General features: G+C 30.0%; 1 protein-coding gene across 5 annotated transcripts in view; it reads right to left on the bottom strand.

Moving 5' to 3' along the window:
- The window catches only part of NEK7 (NIMA related kinase 7), a 179418-nt gene that overhangs the window by 8064 nt on the left and 150101 nt on the right, over positions 1–21253 (bottom strand). For 3 of the 5 annotated variants that reach the window (XM_074308693.1, XM_074308689.1, XM_074308692.1), the window contains 2 exons: positions 14239–14333; positions 10110–10223 (listed from right to left, as the gene is read on the bottom strand). In XM_074308693.1, coding sequence (XP_074164794.1) covers positions 10110–10223; positions 14239–14333 — 209 coding nt within the window. Of the gene's footprint in view, positions 1–6285; positions 6429–10109; positions 10224–14238; positions 14334–21253 lie in introns of those variants that run through there. The other 2 variants (XM_074308690.1, XM_074308691.1) reach the window with 2 other exon arrangements.

The following is a 21253-nucleotide window of genomic DNA, read 5'->3' as shown; positions in this document are numbered from 1 at the left end:
ATTTTTTTAAAGTTCATTTGTCAAATACAGGGTGACAATAAACTGCATAATACCATTGTATAAACAAATAATACATTGAAATAATCATTATTTGAAGTCTGATAAACTATTTTTCAGAATATTAAATCTGAACAAAAGAGACTGTCAATAAATTCAGAAGAAATTTGGAAATCCAGAAAGGAACTTTTTAAAAGAGAGTTTCAAAGGCAAGACAAAATAAAATTTCCAATGCTCGGTGTATGGGTATATTTATATTTAAATTAGTAAGAAAATTTTCTAAGAATTTATCTTTTCAAAGTAGAAGGAAGTGTTCACGTATTTTTGTTAGGAGACCACAGCTCTAATAGTAATATAACAGTAAATGAAACTGTATTAAATAGACTAAAAGAATGAGAACCAATAAGTCCTTGATAAGGCAATAAACCATTATCTACCAATTCAGTCTTGTCCAGATAATAATAATAGAGATTTATCTGTAATATGACTTCAGGTCACTATAAATTTCTCAATAGAATACTAAAAAGTGGTGTTATTGGTACTCTCACCTAATCCCTCCGAGACCAATTATGATATGTCAGCCTCTCAGATATTCCCAATTTCCATCTATCCAAGGAAAAATATTTTAGTGCTCCAAAGTGCCCCTTTTGCTTTAAATATACACACATACATACACACACACAAAATCAATAGATATCGCCAACTTATATTGGCAACATACTACTGAGTGACCAGTAGGAAAATAATTATTATTACAAAAATATAATATTAATTTTTCATAAGAATGAGATAATTCTATGTCACCTGAAAACTCTGGAAGACCTGCAGGACAAGTTAGAAGGTTCTGCATGATCCCATATGATATCTAAAACAGGGCACCAATTTGGATTCATTTTTTTCAAGAAAAAAAGTCTCCAGGGCCACTTCAGAAGGATATGTGAACAGAGACCCTACTTAACTATGCTTTTTAAAGCAAAAACAGGCCTTTCAGAGATCTTTAGAGATTTAATTCAACATGGCAGATTTCAATATGCGGTCAATCTATGTTACAAAGGATAAGAGTTCATATACATAAACAACATTTAGGGAAAATTTTAGAAAATTTTAAATTTATTAAAAATATAAAATGTTAAAATGACAATATGTGAATAAGGACGCCACTAAATAGCAACTATAACATTATTTTATATTTTTACTATTCAAGCACTCGAAAAATTCACACTTTCAGCTAATATTTTCATATCTAAGCTTAATTATGATAAATATTATAGATATATAGATTTATCTTTAAAAGATGCATAGGCCACAGAATATAATTATCATACATATTTAAACATTCTACAGAGAATATCTAGAGAAGAAGTCATAAATGGCAATTAACATGATAGGGTTTAACTTCAATTACTCTTGTGAATACATGCAAATCTATGTTGTTAAGCTGTTATTCAGATAAGTATAATAAAAGGCATACAGAGTCTCCAGATACAATGCAATTTTGTAAATGTAGTTTAATTTCATTAAAAATATACAAAACAATATATGAGGTTTTTCTTTTCTTTTTTTCCTTCCCTTTCCATAACACAGTTCTTTGATATGAGATAAAACAAAGATCAGGTGCCTTTTCAATTCTTCAATCTTTCCTGAAAAAAAAACAAAAAAACCCCAAACTATTCACAGCGTGGGAATAGAGGACATACACACATATCTATATCTGTCTCTATGTATATACAAATATGTGTGTGTATGTATATAAACGCATGTATGTTTTATATATAGGTAATCTTGCTTATGAAAACTGGATTGATAAACATTCTCCATTTTTGCAGTCATTTGGACATGAGTATTAGAAAAACTTTACCTTTAAACACAGTTAATAGGTTTACATTCAAAAGTAACTTTAGAGATTATTCAGTCCAAATAATTCATTTTATAGATGAGGATCAGAAATCCAGAGAAGTTAAATGAGTTATCCAGTTTCATTCAGCTAGTTAGGGTAGAGAAATAGCCTGATGAAGCAAACAGAGCTGGCCTCAGTGCAGTGTTCAATCCTGCCTTTGATATTTACTCAATTTGTACTCTAGATAACTTTCTATATACTAAATTACAGAGTAGTTGCTGATTTGCATTGAAAAAGAGAAGCTTTCTAGATGGAAGAAATCACAGGCTAGGGTTAAAAAATTATTAATGGCCAAGAAACCAAATTCCTAATGCTATTTTTTTAACTGAAAGAAGGTTTTTAATATTATTCCACAGAGAGAGAACCAGAAGTTTTTGTTATTGTTGTTGTCATTATTGTTGTTTAATCATGTCTTATTCTTCTCATGGCCACATTTGAGATTTTCCTTGCAAAGATAATGGAGCTTACTTTACAAATGAGCAAAGTGAGGCAAACAGGGTGAAGTGACTTGCCTAGGGTCACACAGCTAGAAGTGTATAATGCCATATTTAAACTCAGGAAGATGAATCTTTGTGACTCTTAAGCCAGCACTCAAGCAACTCAATTGAACAAACGTATACTTGCAAAGGCACTGCCCTAGATGCTATAGATACAAAATCAAAACTTATTCCTTGATCTCAAGTAGTTTACATCCTATTTCCCTTTCTCTACCATGCTTATTACAATGAAGAAATGTCTTCTATTAAAGAAAACAACACATCATGTGTTTGGATAGTCAGTTGCCCATTACTTTAATACACTTTGAAATTCAACATATTCTTTTATTTACTGAAATTCTTGAAAGATATGAATAACCAAAAATTCTTTATGGTAAATTATTCCTTCCCACTCTGTGACTGTGATTATTTTTTCCTTGTGTGATGTACTTGAGGTTAAGTGATCATAAGATCATAGATTTGACTTTGAAAGGCACTTCAGAAGTTATCTAATCCAATCTTTAAATTTTATAAGTAAGAGAACTGAGAACCAAGAAAAGTTAAGTAATTTTCCCAAGTTCACACTACAGCAGGGGGAGAATCTGAATTCAGGTGTGACTGTATAACCAGTAGCTCCTTTTTCTGTGTAACATTATGTCCCCAAATCATGGTAGCTACTTCTTCCCCTATTAAGGTCTATTTAGGTCCACACCAAACAAATTATAAGGGAGTTACTTGGACAAATTTATTATAAAAAACAAAATAGTGTATAGAATCTCGAAATGAATAAGACCTATCAGATCTTAAATGAGATAAAAATTGATGGACAGTCTTTCTTAAAGATTATTTTAATAAAAGAGATTAGAAAAAAACCTGAAAGCAATCAAACATGGCAACCCAGTGTTTAATAAATTATTACAACAAAGGACTTGTAATCTGACAAGAATTTCTGTGAAAAACTGGTGGTATGGCAACATATATGTGTGTATCTTTATCTATCTCTATATCCATATATATATATATATATATATATATATATATATATATATATATATATATATATATATATATATCCATATATATATATAAACAGCATCTGATACATACCACAGTAAACTCCAAATGGATATACAAGCAAAGTTTTTAAAAACAGCAATTAATGGAGAATTCTTAAAACAAGGGAGGAAAAGTATCATAAAATGATAAACTTATAGAACTTTGATAGGGCCAGAATAGTGGACACACGTGGCCCTGAAGCCAGGTCTATGACTTAAATAAGTCACATGAACAACTCGTGCTCCAGTTAACTTTCTAGACCTCTAAGTTACAGAAAAGTTAACCTGTTTTGGGACGAATACCCTTGCCACTAAAATCACATATTCAATCTGTATCACTATTCTAAAGAATTTTAATCATATATTTTGCACGAACAAATCAGTGAAACTAGTTACTAAACTGTTCAAATCTTTTGCTCCACATTACAATAGCTAAGTATATAGTCCCAAAAAGACGAAAACAAAAGGAAAAAAAATCCACAAATAAGAAAACATGCACAAAATCTGGAAATGAAGTAAGTACCCATTAAAGAATGGCTAAAAAGCTCTAGCAATATGAACACAGTGAATTTTATTATACCTTAAAAATGATGAATGAGAGATTCAGAGATACATAATTTTTTAAAAAAGACTTATATGAACTGATACAGAGCAAAGAAAGCAAAACTAAGATAATTTGAGATATATTTTTGGTGATTTTTGCTAATACAGAGAGTGAGCAGGAATAAGAAGAGGAAAAATGAGAAATGACAAGGATAAGGGGAGCAAAAGAAGTTTATTTGAAAAATAAGTCTAAGAAATAACTATAGAATATCTATACTGGTGAAAAGATCACTTGATAGGGACCTCAACTGTATAATCTCTGCAATGACAGAAAAGTTATCACTATAGGGAATTTGTTTATATATATCCTTCTCAGGATCACTTTCTTCATTTGCCAAGAGACCACGTGTATTTTCATTCAAGTTCTCATAGCATGAGATAAGACAAATGCTATGAATAAATAGATAGATAGATAGATAGATGAATGAAAATAAAAAATGAGAGACTTGAAAAGTAAAATGCATTAAAAAATACAAGGTTTAATCATAAGGTAGTTGTGAAAAATATTTTTGTTAGCCATTTTCATCAATTTAATTCATTAATAAAAGTTAGGCCAAAGTTGGCAAAGTTTATTTATTTTTCAATTACTACTGCATTCTAAAAAATTGCTGTCAGAAGATTAAAAAACATTTATTTTGAATGTAAATTAAGTTGTTTTATTTACAATTACTGCTCTTTTATTTTCATTATCTTTAAAGAACATGTTTATTAAAGGCCGTTCTCAGAATTTGTACATGCTAATATTTTGCATAAAATTTAAGAAATATGGCATATATATATAAATATATATATACATATATATAAGTATATATATACATATATATATAAGTATATATATACATATATATATGTATGTATACATATATATGTGTGTGTGTGTGTATATATATATATATATATATATACACACACACACACACACACACACACACACACACACACACACACACACACACACACACACACACACACATATATATATATATATATATATATATATATATATATATATATATATATATATATAATATATATGGAATGTTTTACTCTCTACAACTGAGCCATAGAACAGGCTGCTGTTTTACATAAGTTGAATTAGGTTAAACTTTAGGGGAGTCCAAAGATTTTCACTACATATCATAAAACTAAAAGGCTGCTGATTTTACGTACTCACATTGAATTGAACAAGTCATTTCAACAAAAAAAAAAACAAAACAATTTTCATTCTCTAAAAAGTACTTACTTTTGAAGCACTTATTATGTGCAAAGCCTTTAATATGTCTTCAGGATACAAAAAAGAAAAATGATAAATAGTTCTTGACCCTTAAGGTACTTACAATATGATAACTTTTTAGATTTCCATCTCCCTAAAGGTATTTATTGTCACAAAAAAACTATTTAATTACTAAAAGGTGGAAGTATATGAAAGCATATCCTTATTAAAAGAAATTTAGTATGTTCACAAAAATGTTACATGAAATATTAGTTATGATAACCCCCATATAAATAATAATGTAAATAGTGTGAGTATAATGCTTTGATCTAACTATTAAATTAAATCACTAAGCTTTACTTTTTTAATGAAAAAGTAGAACTAATAATTCTGTGCAAATTAGAAGTAATTTTGTAAATATAAATAATTATAAGAAAAGTATATTATAAATATAAAATTCTATATAAGATGCTTACCTCTGTTTTAATCAATTTAAAGTTACTACAAAAATATAAAAACTTCCTCTCAATTAATTTTAATTGTTGAATAATTAATCAATTATTTATTAACTACTAGGCACTGAGCTTGGTATTAGGATACAAAGATGAAAAATACTGTTACTGACATCTTTAGGTACTTACAATTCAATGAGAAAGAAAATGGATATATTTATGTAGGTACTTTAGGTACTTACAATTCAATGAGGAAGAAAATGGATATATTTATGCAAATAAGTATAATAAAGAGCAGAATGAGATGGGGTGAGGGAGAAACAAATAAAGTACAATAAGAAATTTTGCAGAAGGCAAAAAATGCTTTTGAGTAGTGCAATGAGGAAAGGATTCATGGAGTTGATATCTGAATAGAGATGTAAGACATTTCAAAACAGGCAAAGATGAAGAAAGACTATATTCCTCTCATGTTACAATATAATCTACTTTTTCAAAAAGAATACAATGAAAAATGTTTTGCCAATACTTTCTGAAGCAAATTTTAACCTTCTGTTAAGTTCTATGGTTTATTATCATTCCTCTCCATTTACTTTCTTCCAGTTCTCAAACTTTAACCATTCTATTTACTCATACCAAGTTCACCTCCTGATGGGCCCTTTAATTCCAATTTTCCACTTCTTTCCACTTTCACTGGCAACCTCCATACTCTTGAACATATTTCTTCATGCCCCAAGGCTGAAACAGAATTATTAAAGGCAACTAAAGAAAGAAACATATTTGCTTAACCTTTCTTCTATCTTCTCAACAAACCTGATATTAATGAATGCTGAAAAATCAATTCACAAGTATTTACTGAAGCTGTGAATTGTACAGCCTGCACAATGCTTAGAATTAAAATGTTAAGATATTAAATTATGCATTTTATATTTGTGAAGTAAAATAATACATTAGAGGGTCATGCTTTGTTTTTAAATTTGTTGCCAATCCAATTATTTATGTTTTTAAAAGAGCTATTAATTTAATCAGTCAAATTTTTTTTGGGGGGGTTGAGAGTAGTTTGCATAATTTTAGTGTTTAAAATAATTTCTAAAAACTTAAAATGTTATTGAGAAAAAAAAAAACGGTTTTTATTTTTTCAATATGTGGATACCAGATGTTTCATGTATGAAGATGCTTCTTATTGGAGGAGTTAAGAAAATAATTTTATTCCTGCTATCTCTTTACCTTTCTTTTCTGTTTTTCATCATTTAGTCTCTAGTAATGTCAATTTCAAGATCTTTTGCATGACCAAATTCAAATTAAATTAGGAGATAGATGAAGTAAAAAAAACAAAAACATTCTCCCTGACCTATCAATAGAATATATTTTTTTTTAAAAGTAGAGAAATTTTCAGCTTCACAGATTAGCTCATCATTCTTAGGGAAAGAAAATTTTATTCTTTAAGAATGATATTTTAAAGGCATTTATAAAAACTGTAAAGTGTAACTTTTCTCACATTTTAAATAAGGAATTATAATTTAAAATAATTATATAAGGCTTGTCATCTAAATACATGAAGAATGTCAGTATTTTTAAAACTAAAGATCAGACATATCAGTTAATTATCTATAAAAATGTTCTTTTGTTCAACTACATATTTTAAAATGTAATATGGCTTAAAAAAACCTTAGAGAAACAAACAGGAATTTTATATTTGAGAGTCTTCAAAACAATGACAAATATATAAAATATTTTGGAGCTTCTAACTTTTAAAACTATCTTTCATTAGGCTATTAATAATTTAAAATATCCACATTTAATTATTTCCAATTCATATCCAATCAAATACTTTGATATTTGTTGTTATTCCCTGCCATGCTTTCAATGTAGATAGACTACTTTAAATGCAATTTGGGTGACAGATCTATATTAAAGTCAATTTTGTAAGCACACAATATACTACAACTATATTAACTAAGGGGGAAAACATTTGTAAAAAATTACTTTGCTTATAAACTACATTTTTAAAAATAATACACAGTTTTGTTGAGCTTTAGGACCACTTATTTACATAGATTTGTGGTACACAATGCATTTGTTCTTTGAATTCAATATTAAAGATTTGGAGTCACTGTTAAGTGATGCCTAACTTTGTCATTTACCAACTTAATAGTGCCAAACTACTGCAAACAAAATGCTTAGGATATTACTCTAAAAACTCAGCAGTACTTCTATTTAGTTCTTTGCTAATTATAATCCTGGATGGTTTAAAAAAAAGTTAAAAATTATAACTTCATATTTTAAGAAAGAAAAAATTTATATTTTTATACAAAAAACATGCATATATATAGATATAGATATGTATGTATGTATTTCAAAGTGCTTTTTCATCCTGGAGATTGATTTACAAATCTATATAATTAAAGGAAGATTATTACATAGCCTACAATATTCTATATATGTCAGTTCTTATATATAATATTTTATATATGTAGCTAGAAATGTTGTAAGTTTTCTTTTAACTAGTTACAAAATTGATTTATCCAATATGGGTGATCATACTGCCATTCTAGAAGAACAAAATATAACATGTTTTGCTTTATATCTTTTTTTCCCCAAACTGGAAAGTATATAGGATGAAGTAAAAAGTAGAATCTATTTCCCTTTCCTAACTCTAAGACCTTCTATCTGGGCCAGACTTTGATATTTGCCCCTTGGCTGAGAATCCGCATATCCAACTTCACACTTAGCTCCAGTGAAGTAGCCCTGCAGGCAGGCCGACTTCAACGAACCACTAGTGGTATCATCATTAAAATCCTGCTGAAGGTCACCATGGTAACCGCCTGCTGAGGCTTCACTGCTGCACTCGGCATCTCCTAATCAGCTACCATGTGAAATGCAAATTCAGACAGTCTGAAAATTAGTCAAGAAGAATAGGGGATGAGGATGCAGATATGTGAAATATTCATGGGCTTCATGGAAAAAAGAAGACAGCATGAATGACACAACAAAGAACGGCCCCTGACATTCTCGCTATCATTCTGCATTATTGTTCACACTCTACTGTATTTCTAGGCCTACAGTTCTAAAGTTGGTTATGTGAAATGCCATGTTTGTATTCTCCCCCCCCCCCAAATAATAATTAAGAGTGGCTAAAATAACATTAGCTGGAAGAAAATTATATATACATATATTACTTCTAAATTATTTTTAGATTCATCCGTAAAATTATTAAAATAATCCCTTATCAATTTTTAAGTATAGGGGAAATTATCACTATAAATGCTATAGAAACTGAACAGGCTTTAAGAGAAAATCAAGTGATTTTCAAGGGGGTAGTTAGTGCATAGAAACACAAGGTATATTTCAAGAGCACAAAACTTTAATGACAGTAAAAATATTTTGTAGTTTCTGATGTCTAAGAGTACAGACACAATTTCAATTTTTCTGTACCATAAAAAGTATAATAGGCAGCTATTCATTTCTTAATGGAAAAATTACAAGTTTATATCATTATTATAACTTCAAATTTAAACTTTGCTGTTTTTTACTATCTTTTGTCAAAGATCTATATTATTAATTGGAATATGCAATAAAACTGTATTGAGTTTTCTAAATGCATCCCATGTACCTATTATTCTGAATGATCCCCCAAAGACTTAGCTTCAGACTTAGCAAACTATACTTTCATCTCTACTCAGAACAATGTTGTTGTTTATTTTGAACACTGATGCTTAATTGTGTTAAAACATGATGTTGGATAACACCTAAGAAGTTACTTTGAGGTCTCCAAAACAAAGATACTAACATAAGATTTAACATAAGAGAAATGACTATATGTTTTGATTCTATTCCAACAATCATAGGGAGTTTACAATAACATCAAATCTCACAAAAGAAATTTGACTAAGGAGACAGAACAGTGGTAGAACAGTCATCAAAGGAGAATGTAATAATGTATGTGTGGACCACAGTCTCTTCAAAAGATGGGAAAGAGTACAAGGGGGGGGAAAGTATCTTTTTTTGTTGCAATCTTCTTATATTACTTATTATTTATTGTGTCTGAGACAGAGAAGAGGAGGAATAAACCCTCTTAAAAGGGATTGGTGGATAGCTGCCTCTTAAAATATAACAAGGATCTAATATTAATTTTACCTTTGCAACGCATGATGTGATGTAAAGAAAGCTACTATTCTTGCCATATCTAGAAAGAAGCCAATATATACTATACCACATGCTGAGATGTGCATCACTTTATGAATTGCAGAGTCAACTCTTTAACCAGTGAGTCTGAGAAAGAATGAAAGCAGTGAAAAGTGCTGTTTCTGCCACTTATGCCATTCATTTGTATCTCTAGAGAAAGTATAACTTCTTAATAAAATGTAAAAGTTAGCAAAAGGAACAGCAGGAGAACACGTGGATTTGAAAATGACTTACTTCCTCTGAATAGTGATCTGAGGGAAGAGGTGGATAGTCACACTGTTCTATCTTCTTACATAGAGAATACAAATTCATTTTGTCTCCATAGAAGGGACTCTGCAATGCAGCCATCTGTGAAATGCCCCAACAAAACTCATATGGTAAGATGGTAATTTAAAGGTATGACAGATTAAAAATAGTTATGAAAAACTATAGCATAGACTCAATATATTGACTATCCTGAGCATTAATGCAGTTATAATTCTCATTTTCCCAACAATTAAATTTACCAGGCATTTTCTCATCTAACAAAAAGTAAATTTAGCAGTTATCAATTAGCAATTTTTAGAAAAGGAAAATTACTAACATCTTAAAGTATCTCTCTGTGAATATACTAATTTAACAACACTATAAAATTTACTCATAACTAGATTACTATAGCATATTTGAGGCATATGTTCAAATTATAAAGTTAAATAAAAATTAATTTAATCAGAATGTGATTAAGTTTAGAGACTAAGAAGAAATTAATTTTTACATAAGATAAGAAAGGTCGCTCTGGATGAAAAATGAGTCCACATAATCTGGTCTTAAAAATGTGTGGTTTAGGAAAGCAAAACAAGAAATGCAGTTGGAAATAATTTCAAAATCTATCCCATCTCTCCCTAGGTAATATCTCAAAAAATACTACACAGTATATGGAAACTCAATTTGGAGGCACAGTAGCAATTTCAGTGCCCATCACAGAAAATACAAGTATTCTTTTCAGAAGAAATCTACTCAAAGAATGCCAAATTTAAAGAAGACACTATTGAGTATAACATTTATTTTAAAACCATGTTCTAACTTGACATTTAAAGTGCAAACAAGTACTCAAGTAAGTAGGATTACAAACTAAAATTCAATTTAAAATGTTCTTATCCTGTTCAAAACCTTCTAAATCTTTGAACCACAGCAGCATGAATGCAACACAGAGTGCCATGCTGCCCCAAAGTCAGTCACCCTTTTCTACATGTGCTAATAAGTTTGATTTTGGAAGGACAATGTGTACATTCCCTAGACAGGCAGAGTGTGTGTGAAACACGCTAGTCCACGCTGTGCTACTCAGTGAGCTTCAGCAGGGACAGGACAAGCTGAAAATGGCTCTCATCTGTCTTGTGGTCCTCCAGAATCAGTTTTAACTCCTTCAGAACCTCAGTATGAAAGGCTAGGTTGCTCATAAAACATGAAATAAATTAAGAAATATTTCCTGTAACAGGTGTTCCCAAAACTTAATTCATAATGTAATGATGAATAGTTTCATATTAACTTGAGAAAACAGGAAGCCATTGAAATGTCCTAAAACATGGAACATTGAACTCATGAAGAAATTTCTCAAAGCTAACCTATACCAACAGTTATAACTTTTGGTTTATGTGCTGGCATGTCTTTCTGTAGAAACAAAAATCAAAAAAATGATTTCTTAAAGTAAAAGAAAGGTAAAAATTAAAGAATCTATGTGAATATAAAAATTTTAAGGAAAATGTATATATAGTCATTATAATATGCCAGGAGTTCATTATGGAATTTTTGTCTGAATATAGCAGTGTTAAAAAAAAAAAAAAAAACACTCTGAATGTCCCCTAAGGAGTTAAAACAGGAATACTATATTTTCATGCATCTCCTGCTTTGACAGATGAAAAATGTCAACTGTCCTGTTTTTATTTTCAAGCTTTTGCACTATTCATCTGGTTCATTAGTGCATCTCGATGCTGCCCCTGACAGCTGCTCGCCCTCTCCTCCCAGCAGCTGAATTTTTCAGGCTAATTTGATCCTCCACACTGAGACGATCGCTAGAATGATTGACTTGCTCCCTGACCTCCAGGGTCTGACTTTCCTGATTAGTATTCTGGGGGTGTCTGAGGGACGAAAGCCCACTGTCTGTCTTCAGGGCTGGTGGCAGCTCTCTTTTTTTTTGAACTGTAAGCCACCAACCTACAACCCTGTAAGGATGCAATTGCTGCGCTGAACAATAAAGGAAATGTGTAAAACCTACTTTTCCATGTAAAGGTCCGTGTAGCAAAAGCACAGCATCTTGATTTTAATTAGTAAAGTCTACTTTGTTGCATATCAATTAAAACTGCACAGCTAGCTTTTTTTGAGGTTTCAGGATTATTTGAAAGTCTAATTTTTTGAGTTTAAGGTACATTTTTTAAAAAAAGGCTTCATAGCTTTAAATTGTTAATAGTCAATCCTTAGTAAGATCTGGTATGAAATGTTACCAACAAGATGTTACATTCACTGATTTTTTTTCAAATTAAATTTCTGGATAATGTTAATTAAAGCCATATTAAACCATATTTGGAGAGGAGGTACCAATGTAAAGGTCAATTAGCTCTTTATTAAAATACCACAACTCTAAACTACTTTTATTTGGAGAACACATAAAAGTCATAAAAAATACAAAAATAAAATTAGCACAATAAATATTTTAGATTGTAAATGATATATACAATATGCAATACATAGATGGGAGGAGGTAGTGAGACTTGGTTGTCTTAAGGATATCATGCTTTCATTTTGATGAGCATTTTAATTAGAGCATGCACAAAAAATGGGTCAGTGCCTCGGAAAAACCAAGGCAAAGTATGAAAGGTCTATTTCTGAAGAGGAGATTCACTGAACTTATAACATTATATTAACTTCTAACAAAATTATTTTTAAGTTCTATTAAGCTTTTTATATTCAGTTTCACAAAAGAATGGAATCTAACCTAAGTCAATATCAATCTGAAGGGTAAGATTAGTTGGTTTAGACATTATAGAGCAATGTCATTTAAAAAAATTTTGTATAATATCATATAATAAGCTTTACAGTATGACTAGTTATCTAAATATTATACTAAATAATTTTCTAAGCTCTATAATCTTGTAATAATTGGCTTTTAAAAGTGACTCATTCTGTTAAATTAAATGCCAAAATCATCTAAAAATTAGTACAATTTATCAAGTTTCTTAAAGTATGATAATTTTTTATCCTGTTTCATGATTATTTTTTATTAGAAAAAATTTTAAACATTATCATGGTTCTAGGAGTACTAAATTGTTTTATTTAAACCCTATTAAGATATCTTTGAAGTCATTTTTAATAGTATCAAAATCAAAATTAATAAACTGAAACGTCCCTAAAAACAAAGAGCTCAAAATGATAAAGATAAAACTACACATACTTCTATTTTGTGTTTTGAGTCCAATTTCAAATACCTATTTTAAAATTATTTCAAAATATTGGTGGGACAATTTTGAAGTTATCAAATCCATATATAATACTGAGACAGCTTTATATGAAATAGAATACAACAGACTAAGAAAATCATTTTTAGAAGACATCAAAGTCCATATATAGTTTTTCTCTTTTGTATTTAAATTATAAAAGTAAATCCATATATTAGTTATTTTATCAGAAAAAATTTTAAAAATAGATTATCATTTATCTTTTTATTAAATATTTTAATTAAAATGTGATTAAAATAAAATTATATTTTTGATAAATTCTTTTAAATATCATATGCTGTTTAAAATATTAATGTTTTCAGCTTGCTTTCTCTTCTATTTTCAGATGTTTGACTATATTTGTTTAGGTGACTGCCCTCTATATTTTTAAAAAAGTCATTTGGAAATAAAAGCTATTTTTACTAATAAAAATATCAATAAAATGTCTAAAATGCACTCCCTGAACAGTCTATCCACTTATAACTAAACTCAAATTCAAATGTAAATAAACAAAAATCAATAATAGCAAAATTAATGTAATTAAATATATATGTATATTTATATAATGCTCAAGTGTAAATTCCATGAGGAATGAAATTATAAATGATGATTATCATTTTTATAAGTGAAATCCTTTATTAAAAAATGCAATTTTCAGAATTCATGTATATTTTCAACATACTTTAAAGTTAAGGTTTCACAAATAAATAAATAATAAGGAATAGTACATTTCATTCTTATGATTATCTGTTTATAAAATTGTTTCTTGATGATAAAATGGCTATATGGTAGATAATATCTATAAACAAAATATTAAGTAAGTATCCCATCATAAGGGACTTGCATAAAGTAAAAGCACATCGATATATCAGGTTTATTGGATTTATCAGGGTTACCTCATAGAGCAGACAGCCAAGAGACCAGATGTCAGATTTGAAGTTGTATCCATTTTCATGTATCCTTTCTGGAGACATGTAGTAAGGTGTACCCACTGAAAGAAAAAATTCCACAAAAACAAATAAGATTTTAAAATAAAGATCCTGATATATATTTAAGGATATGTACTAATTATTAACTATAATCTAAAATATTATCTAAAGAAACTCAAGATATTGTTTTATAAGATTTTCCCTAGCTAGATACTTATTTTTCTTCTTTTCCTTCACAACCCACAAAGGAAACACCATGTGAAAAACTATAGCATATAAAACACATATTTTTTTTTGGTGGCAGTTATTTCAATTTACTTGCTTTTGATTGGTCTAGGCTTAACTCTAGTGAGTAAACTCTAAAAATGGAGTAAACAAAATGCTGAATAAGGAGCGTGAATTCATTTCACATTGACTTTATTTTTTTCACTGAATACACATTTGTTTGTACATCTGGAATAGCCAATAGCAATTTAAATTTAATTTGTTAAGTTAAAAATAGTAAAATGTACTAAAAGGAGTTGCAAAAATCAATCCTGTTTCTTAATTTTTCATGAAGGACAGATTGTATCAATTTAGTTAGACTTTGCTCTACTGAAAAACCGAGCTAGTAGACAATTCATATAAATGGTCTGTGGCTCAGTTGATCCATTTTAGAAAGCAGAACACATGTACCTTAAAGTGATATGTGATGATATATGCCAAAGCGCTCAAAAGTTTTTGGAGGAAAAAACAAGAAAATACTTTTCGCTAAGACTTTTTTTTTTTTTTTTTTTTTTTTTAAACGACAGTTGAATAGTTTTCCCGATTAAATCTGTTTCTTTCCCTTGGTATATTTTAGTACTTAGTAAATTTCAGTGCCCAAACCAAAGGAACTCATATCATTAGGTCTCAAAAATGAATCACTGAAGTAATTTCCAAAATGAATATTTTAAAGTTCAAACTGAGATGACAATTTATCTCACCCTGACTGGCCTAAGGGTTTGCCAGAAGAAGATCTCAGGGTGAGAACAACCATGAGATCTTCTTGCTTGGGGCAAAGTCTACTTAAATGTTTGGCATACTTGGCTATTTATTCAAAGTAGGACATTTTTCTTTTACTTTAGTTTTTAAAGAGCATTCTTGGGTATAAGAATCTGATTATGTGTAAAAGGGGTTTTTTCACTGGGAGAGAAAGAGAGAATCTTACCCATCATCAAACTCTCTTCCAAGGAACTTCAACTGATTAGCATTCTTTTTTTTTTTTTTTTTTTTTTTCTCAAAAGGAGAAACCAAAAATTTAGGCTTATTAGTTACAAAACATCTGCATTATTCTGAACATCCTAAAAGTACTTACAATTAATATAAAAATGTAATTAGAATACATTTTCACTAATAATGTCAAGCCAAGATATTCCATTCTTTATATAAATGAGCAAGGGATGATTATTTTTTACATTGAAAAAAAAAAGGATAAAAAAGATGTGGAGACAGGAAAACAAAGAATATATAATTTTTAATATTTTAAGAATACCATTAAGAAGAATAAGTATCAAATTTACAATTTTTATGACATACAGAATATGCTGTTTGCAGTTTTAAGATGTCAATAAAATTTCCAACTTAAAAAAATCATGACAGAAAGCAAACTTTAAAATACTTTTTTCAATGTTAGATTATTCCAAGAAATTAAGACATATCACATCTTGTGATTTAACAGAGCCTTATTTATATTTCACATGAACTACAGAGTTTAGTTTTCAAATTGACTTTCTTCTTCCATTTAAAGTAAGGTGAAACAGGTTTAGTAGTAAACTGGCTGCGAACAGGTTACTTGTTTCAAGACATAAAGCTAGTAACTGGCAGTGAGTAATGTGCCAGAAAGATGCTTCACAGAATCCACAGGGGGCAGCTGAAAACACTGAGGTTTGAAGGTTCATAGTTTACCAAAAGCAAAGGTAATTTTAACCAGTAGCTCTGGGAAACCTGCTGATACATTAGGGGTTTGATATGAGTGTGAAAGATTGATGATAGGGAAAAAGAAGAACAAATGCTAGCATTTTACAGAGTTTAGCCTTAGTATAGCACCTTAACTGCAATACAAACTGAACCCTCCAATGACCCAGAAGTGAAGAAGCAGAGAAAAAATGATTAGAAATTTTGCCTAGCTAAACTAAAAACAAAAACAAAACTCTATCTCCTCTAAAGAGAAGTCTGATGATATTTCAAAACCCTACAAAACATCTTTATTATGCTACTGTGAACATCAATACTGGTCTTTTACATATAAATATCATATTTTTGTTCAATATATTTGGAATACATTCAAAATGGTATTATAATGAGTAAGCCTGATTAATGCTACGAATATTATTTATATAAGTTAGTCTTTACTGAAATAAGTATACTATTGGGGAAGATGTTTGGTTTGGAGGAAAAGACAGGATTAAATGGGGTCAGTGGAAGAATGGAGAGGAACCTAGTCTAAAGAAGGGTTCAGTCTTCTGCCATTTCATTTTCCTTAATTGCTACAAAACTGTACCCCAGGAGTTTTAGACTATGGAGCTATAGCCAACTGCCACTACAGAAAAGTAATCCATTATCATAGTTTTGATATTTAACTTAACTAGTATCCAACTGAATAAGAAAAAAGACTATTGCTGCATAATATGAGTAGAAATTAATGTAATCATGCACATTATTGTATGCTGATTAAACATGAGGGAAAGTGACTAAAAAGAAATCCACTAGTATCTAGTTAAAGCTTTGGCTATTACATGAATTTGCCATTCAGCTACTATCAAATTCTTTTGTCCTTTCAATCAATAATATAGATAGCCCTGTACAAAAATGAACTAGAAACAAAGCATATGCCCAGACAGGGAAATATAAAGGAAAGAATGGAAGGAATAGAAAAAATAAGAGGCAGGCAAAGAAGAAAGGATGGAGAATTTGTTAAACAATACATGCTTGGTACTTTGTCAAGTATTTTAAAATGTTATCTTATTTAATCCCCACAGTAATATGGGAGGTAGGTGCTATTATCATCATCAGCTTTAGATAAGAAAACTGAGGCAGAGGTCAAGTGACTTGCCCAGGGTCATACAGCTATGTGTGAGGTCAGGTTTGACCCTGGGCCTTCCTGACCCTCAGTCCAGTACTCTGCATAGGCCCACCGGACTGCCTCCTGCAGAGAAAATGAAGCAACAGAGTCTAAAGCAAGAGAATGCATCTCTGACCCTCTGAACAATCCAGGGAGAGATGATCTATTTAACAGCAACCTTAGGCAGAGCTAACCTATTTGGGTGGTTACAGAGTGAGACATGTGAGAAGATTTTTCTATAACCTGTCAGCTCTTATGTTTCCTTGACTATTAATCAGAAATTACTCAACTATGTTGGGTATCCACTCTCACTTTTCTACCTTTTGGTCAGAAACAAATAATCAAATCAATGTTGCCTTTCTATTCCTTCTGTGATAGGCCTGGCAACCTACTTTTTTATTCAAAATCTCCAGCTTTATTGTCCCTAACATCTAGCAAAATGCAGTCTAGCACAGAGTAAATTAATAGGCATGCAACAAAACCTAAAAGAAAAACCTAAAAAAAAAAAAAATGAAGAAAAATAAGATTATAAAAAGACAGTCAACCAAATAGAAGTCTTAAAAAAGAAAAACAATGGGGAAATTAGAATTGCTCAAGGGGAAGCTAGTAAAATTATAAGAGAATAAGAAATAATAATAAAAAAGAAAGAATGAAAAAATTAAACAGAATATAAGACATCTTATAAGAAAAACAGCAGATTTGGAGAACAGAGCAAAAGAAAACATAAGAAAAATTGGACTATCTGAAAATATGACCAAAAAAAAAGGATTCTGGCATAATCATACAAGAAATAATCAAAGAAAATTCTCCTGATGTGATAGAACACAAGGGAAGACTAGAAATGGAAAAGTCCACAAGTTATTACCTCAAAGATATCCTACAAGGAAAACACATAGAAACATTATTGCTCAATTTCAAAATCCCCTGATCAAAAAGAAAATTTTACAAAAAGAAACAAACAATTCAAATATGCTGGAGTTACAATTATACAGGATTTATCAGCAGCTGCAGTAAAAGACTGCAAGTTGTAGAATAGTATATATCGACAATCAAAAGAACTAGGCTTGAGGCCAAAAATATCATACCCAGCAAAATTAAGCATAATATTGAACAAATAAAATGGACATTTAATGAACTCTCAAGATTTTCAGGATTTTGTCTCAACCAAACCTGAATTCAATAGAAAATTTAATATACAACATATACAAACTATCAAAAATAAATTTCAAGGAAATCAACAAGGACAAATTGTTTATGTTTTATTACCTGGAAATGTAAACTATTTTATCTAAGACTGACATCAATAATTGGGTAGTTCAAAGAAAGATTGGGGAAAAGCTGAGTATTATCTAACTCTAAAAAGTAAACTTGCATAGGAAAAGATAAAAATTGTAATTATACTATAAAAATGAGGCACAGAGGTAGAACCAAAACAGAAAATTTAGATAAGAAAAGAAAGCTGGTAATATTGAAAAATTATCCACTGCACCATGTAGCTGCCCCTTGTTGCATAGATTTCCTAAGTCAATTTTCATTTTTGAAATAAGGAAACTGAAGCACAGAGGTTACTAAATTCACAAACCCATGAACTTAAGTCAGTGAGAGAACTTAAGTCTGAGTGCAAGATGAAGGTATAATTTTTTTTTTGCCTTTTTTTTTTTTTTTTTTTTTTTTGCAACATGGCTAATTTGGAAATGTGTTTTACATGATATGACATGTCTAACTGATAATACTGCTTATCTTCTCAATAAACAGAGGGGGAGGAAAATAACTTTAAATGAATGTTAAAAATAAATAACAAAATTTAAGAACAGAAGTCCATTTTTAAACCACCATAAAATGAGATATACTTTAGTGTGGCAGACCGAAAACTTGTCTAAAGGGTAATACAGAGAACAATAAACACACACACACCCTCCCCTGAAGGGTATAGCACTCTCCAAAAGTTATAAAGAAATAAAAGCAGAGGGAATAGGATAAGGTAGGATATAGAACAGTGTGTAGATTTTACAGCAGTGAGACAAGGTAGGTAGGTTAATAGGAATGGAATAAAAATGAAAGAAAAGGGTAGGGAGAGAAGATAAGGAGAATGTAGGGGGATCCATGTGTGTCGGGAGCTTAAGTAATAGTACAGCAAGTTAAGGAGTAGAACTAAAATAGAAGAGTTAGCAGGGATATGAAATAAGAGAATCATACAAACACAGTAACAAGGATAAGAAACAGAAATTATTAGGAAAAAAAATTAGGGCAAGTAATCATTGAACTCAGACAAAATTAAGCGTATAATATATATATATATATATATATATATATATACACACACACACATATATATATATACACACACACACACATATATATATATATATACACACACACACATATAATATGGTAACTATTAATACTGTTTTATATGCATGACTATATATGTAAGTGCATATGGATATACATGTCCACATATAGTATTATATGTATATATATATGTTTATATATGTGTGTATATATATATATGAGATATACATATATGAGTGTGAATATTTATGTATGTTTTAAATAAATAAATATATTTTTAAAAACAAACTTTCTAAATATTACACAGCTGGTCAAAAAGCATAAGGGTACATACAATTCAGTGGAATAAGCATAATAAATTCATGATAGATTCATTATGAATTATGTTATGTATAAGGGATTATAATATAATATAAATGATGAATATAAATATTCTAATATATGTTATGATACAGATTTTTTATTAAGATGCCCCCCAAAAAGCATATTTACAATAATGCTTTTAAGGTAAGATTTACACAGTTTAAAATGAGATGAAATCTTGTTACTAAGGTTAAAAATACACTGCACAATTACACAAGTTGAGAAAAGATAGAAAGGCAAAAATAAATCAGAAGTGGTGAACCGGGCACAGTGGGGGTTGATAACAGTGTTGACAGCAAACATATGCTGCCTTTTGAGGCCAAAAAACATATTGAACTATGATGGGGTATAAGCCAAAGGAACATCTATGGAGTAGGAGAAAGGTGCTAGTGAAAGGTGTGGGGAAAACAAGCATGTGACCACAGGTGGCACCTGACACAAAAAAATGAAGCTGTTTGATTTCTGCTTCAAGAACAATAATGTTTCAAGCTGCAATCAGATAATATATCACACTTGGAAATAGTGTGGGTACCATAAATTGTACACTCAAGAGAATGCAGTGTGAAAATTCAGATATCTATTTTCAAATGATGCTCATGCATTTACTCTACTGGCAATGTCACAAATTCAGACCAACATAATAAAAAGACACATCTGCCAATTGTGTGGTCTATTATGGTGACAGGCTCTTCACTATTATCACTAATCTTTCATTTTTAAAATTAAGGATTTAGAGCAATCATGATAATTTTTTTCACAATTAATTTCCAATAATTTATATAATTTGTTAATAGCAAATGATCCTATTCTATTTTTAAAAGGCATATCTGCTATGCAGGCAATTAATAAGCATTTATTAAGCACATATTTTAGGCTATGACTATGTTAATTAAGTTAATTATTTGTGAAGTACTCACAATATGTCAGGCAAATTGCTAAGTGATTGAAGGTTATGGATGAAAGGTAAAGCAATTTTACCCTCAAGGAGATTATATTCTAATGAGAAATAAAACATACAAATAAATTTACAAAATATATACAAAGTCCATGGAAGCAATCTGAGAAAAGAAGACATTAGGAAATTGGAGGGAGCAGGAAAAACTTTCTGAAGAAGATAGGTTTTGACATGAATAAAGTCGGAGAAACTAAAAGGCAGAGAATTGAAAAGGGAGTCCCTTGCCCCCATGTCATTTCACTAATTGTGTCCTGTTAAGCCTCTGCCTTGTATCATCACTTCTAGGATTT

Source organism: Sminthopsis crassicaudata, chromosome 4 (assembly GCF_048593235.1).
Source record: "Sminthopsis crassicaudata isolate SCR6 chromosome 4, ASM4859323v1, whole genome shotgun sequence".
Lineage (NCBI taxonomy): Eukaryota > Metazoa > Chordata > Mammalia > Dasyuromorphia > Dasyuridae > Sminthopsis > Sminthopsis crassicaudata.
Note: the sequence above shows the minus strand (reverse complement) of the source record. Positions and strands in the feature narration are given on the sequence as shown.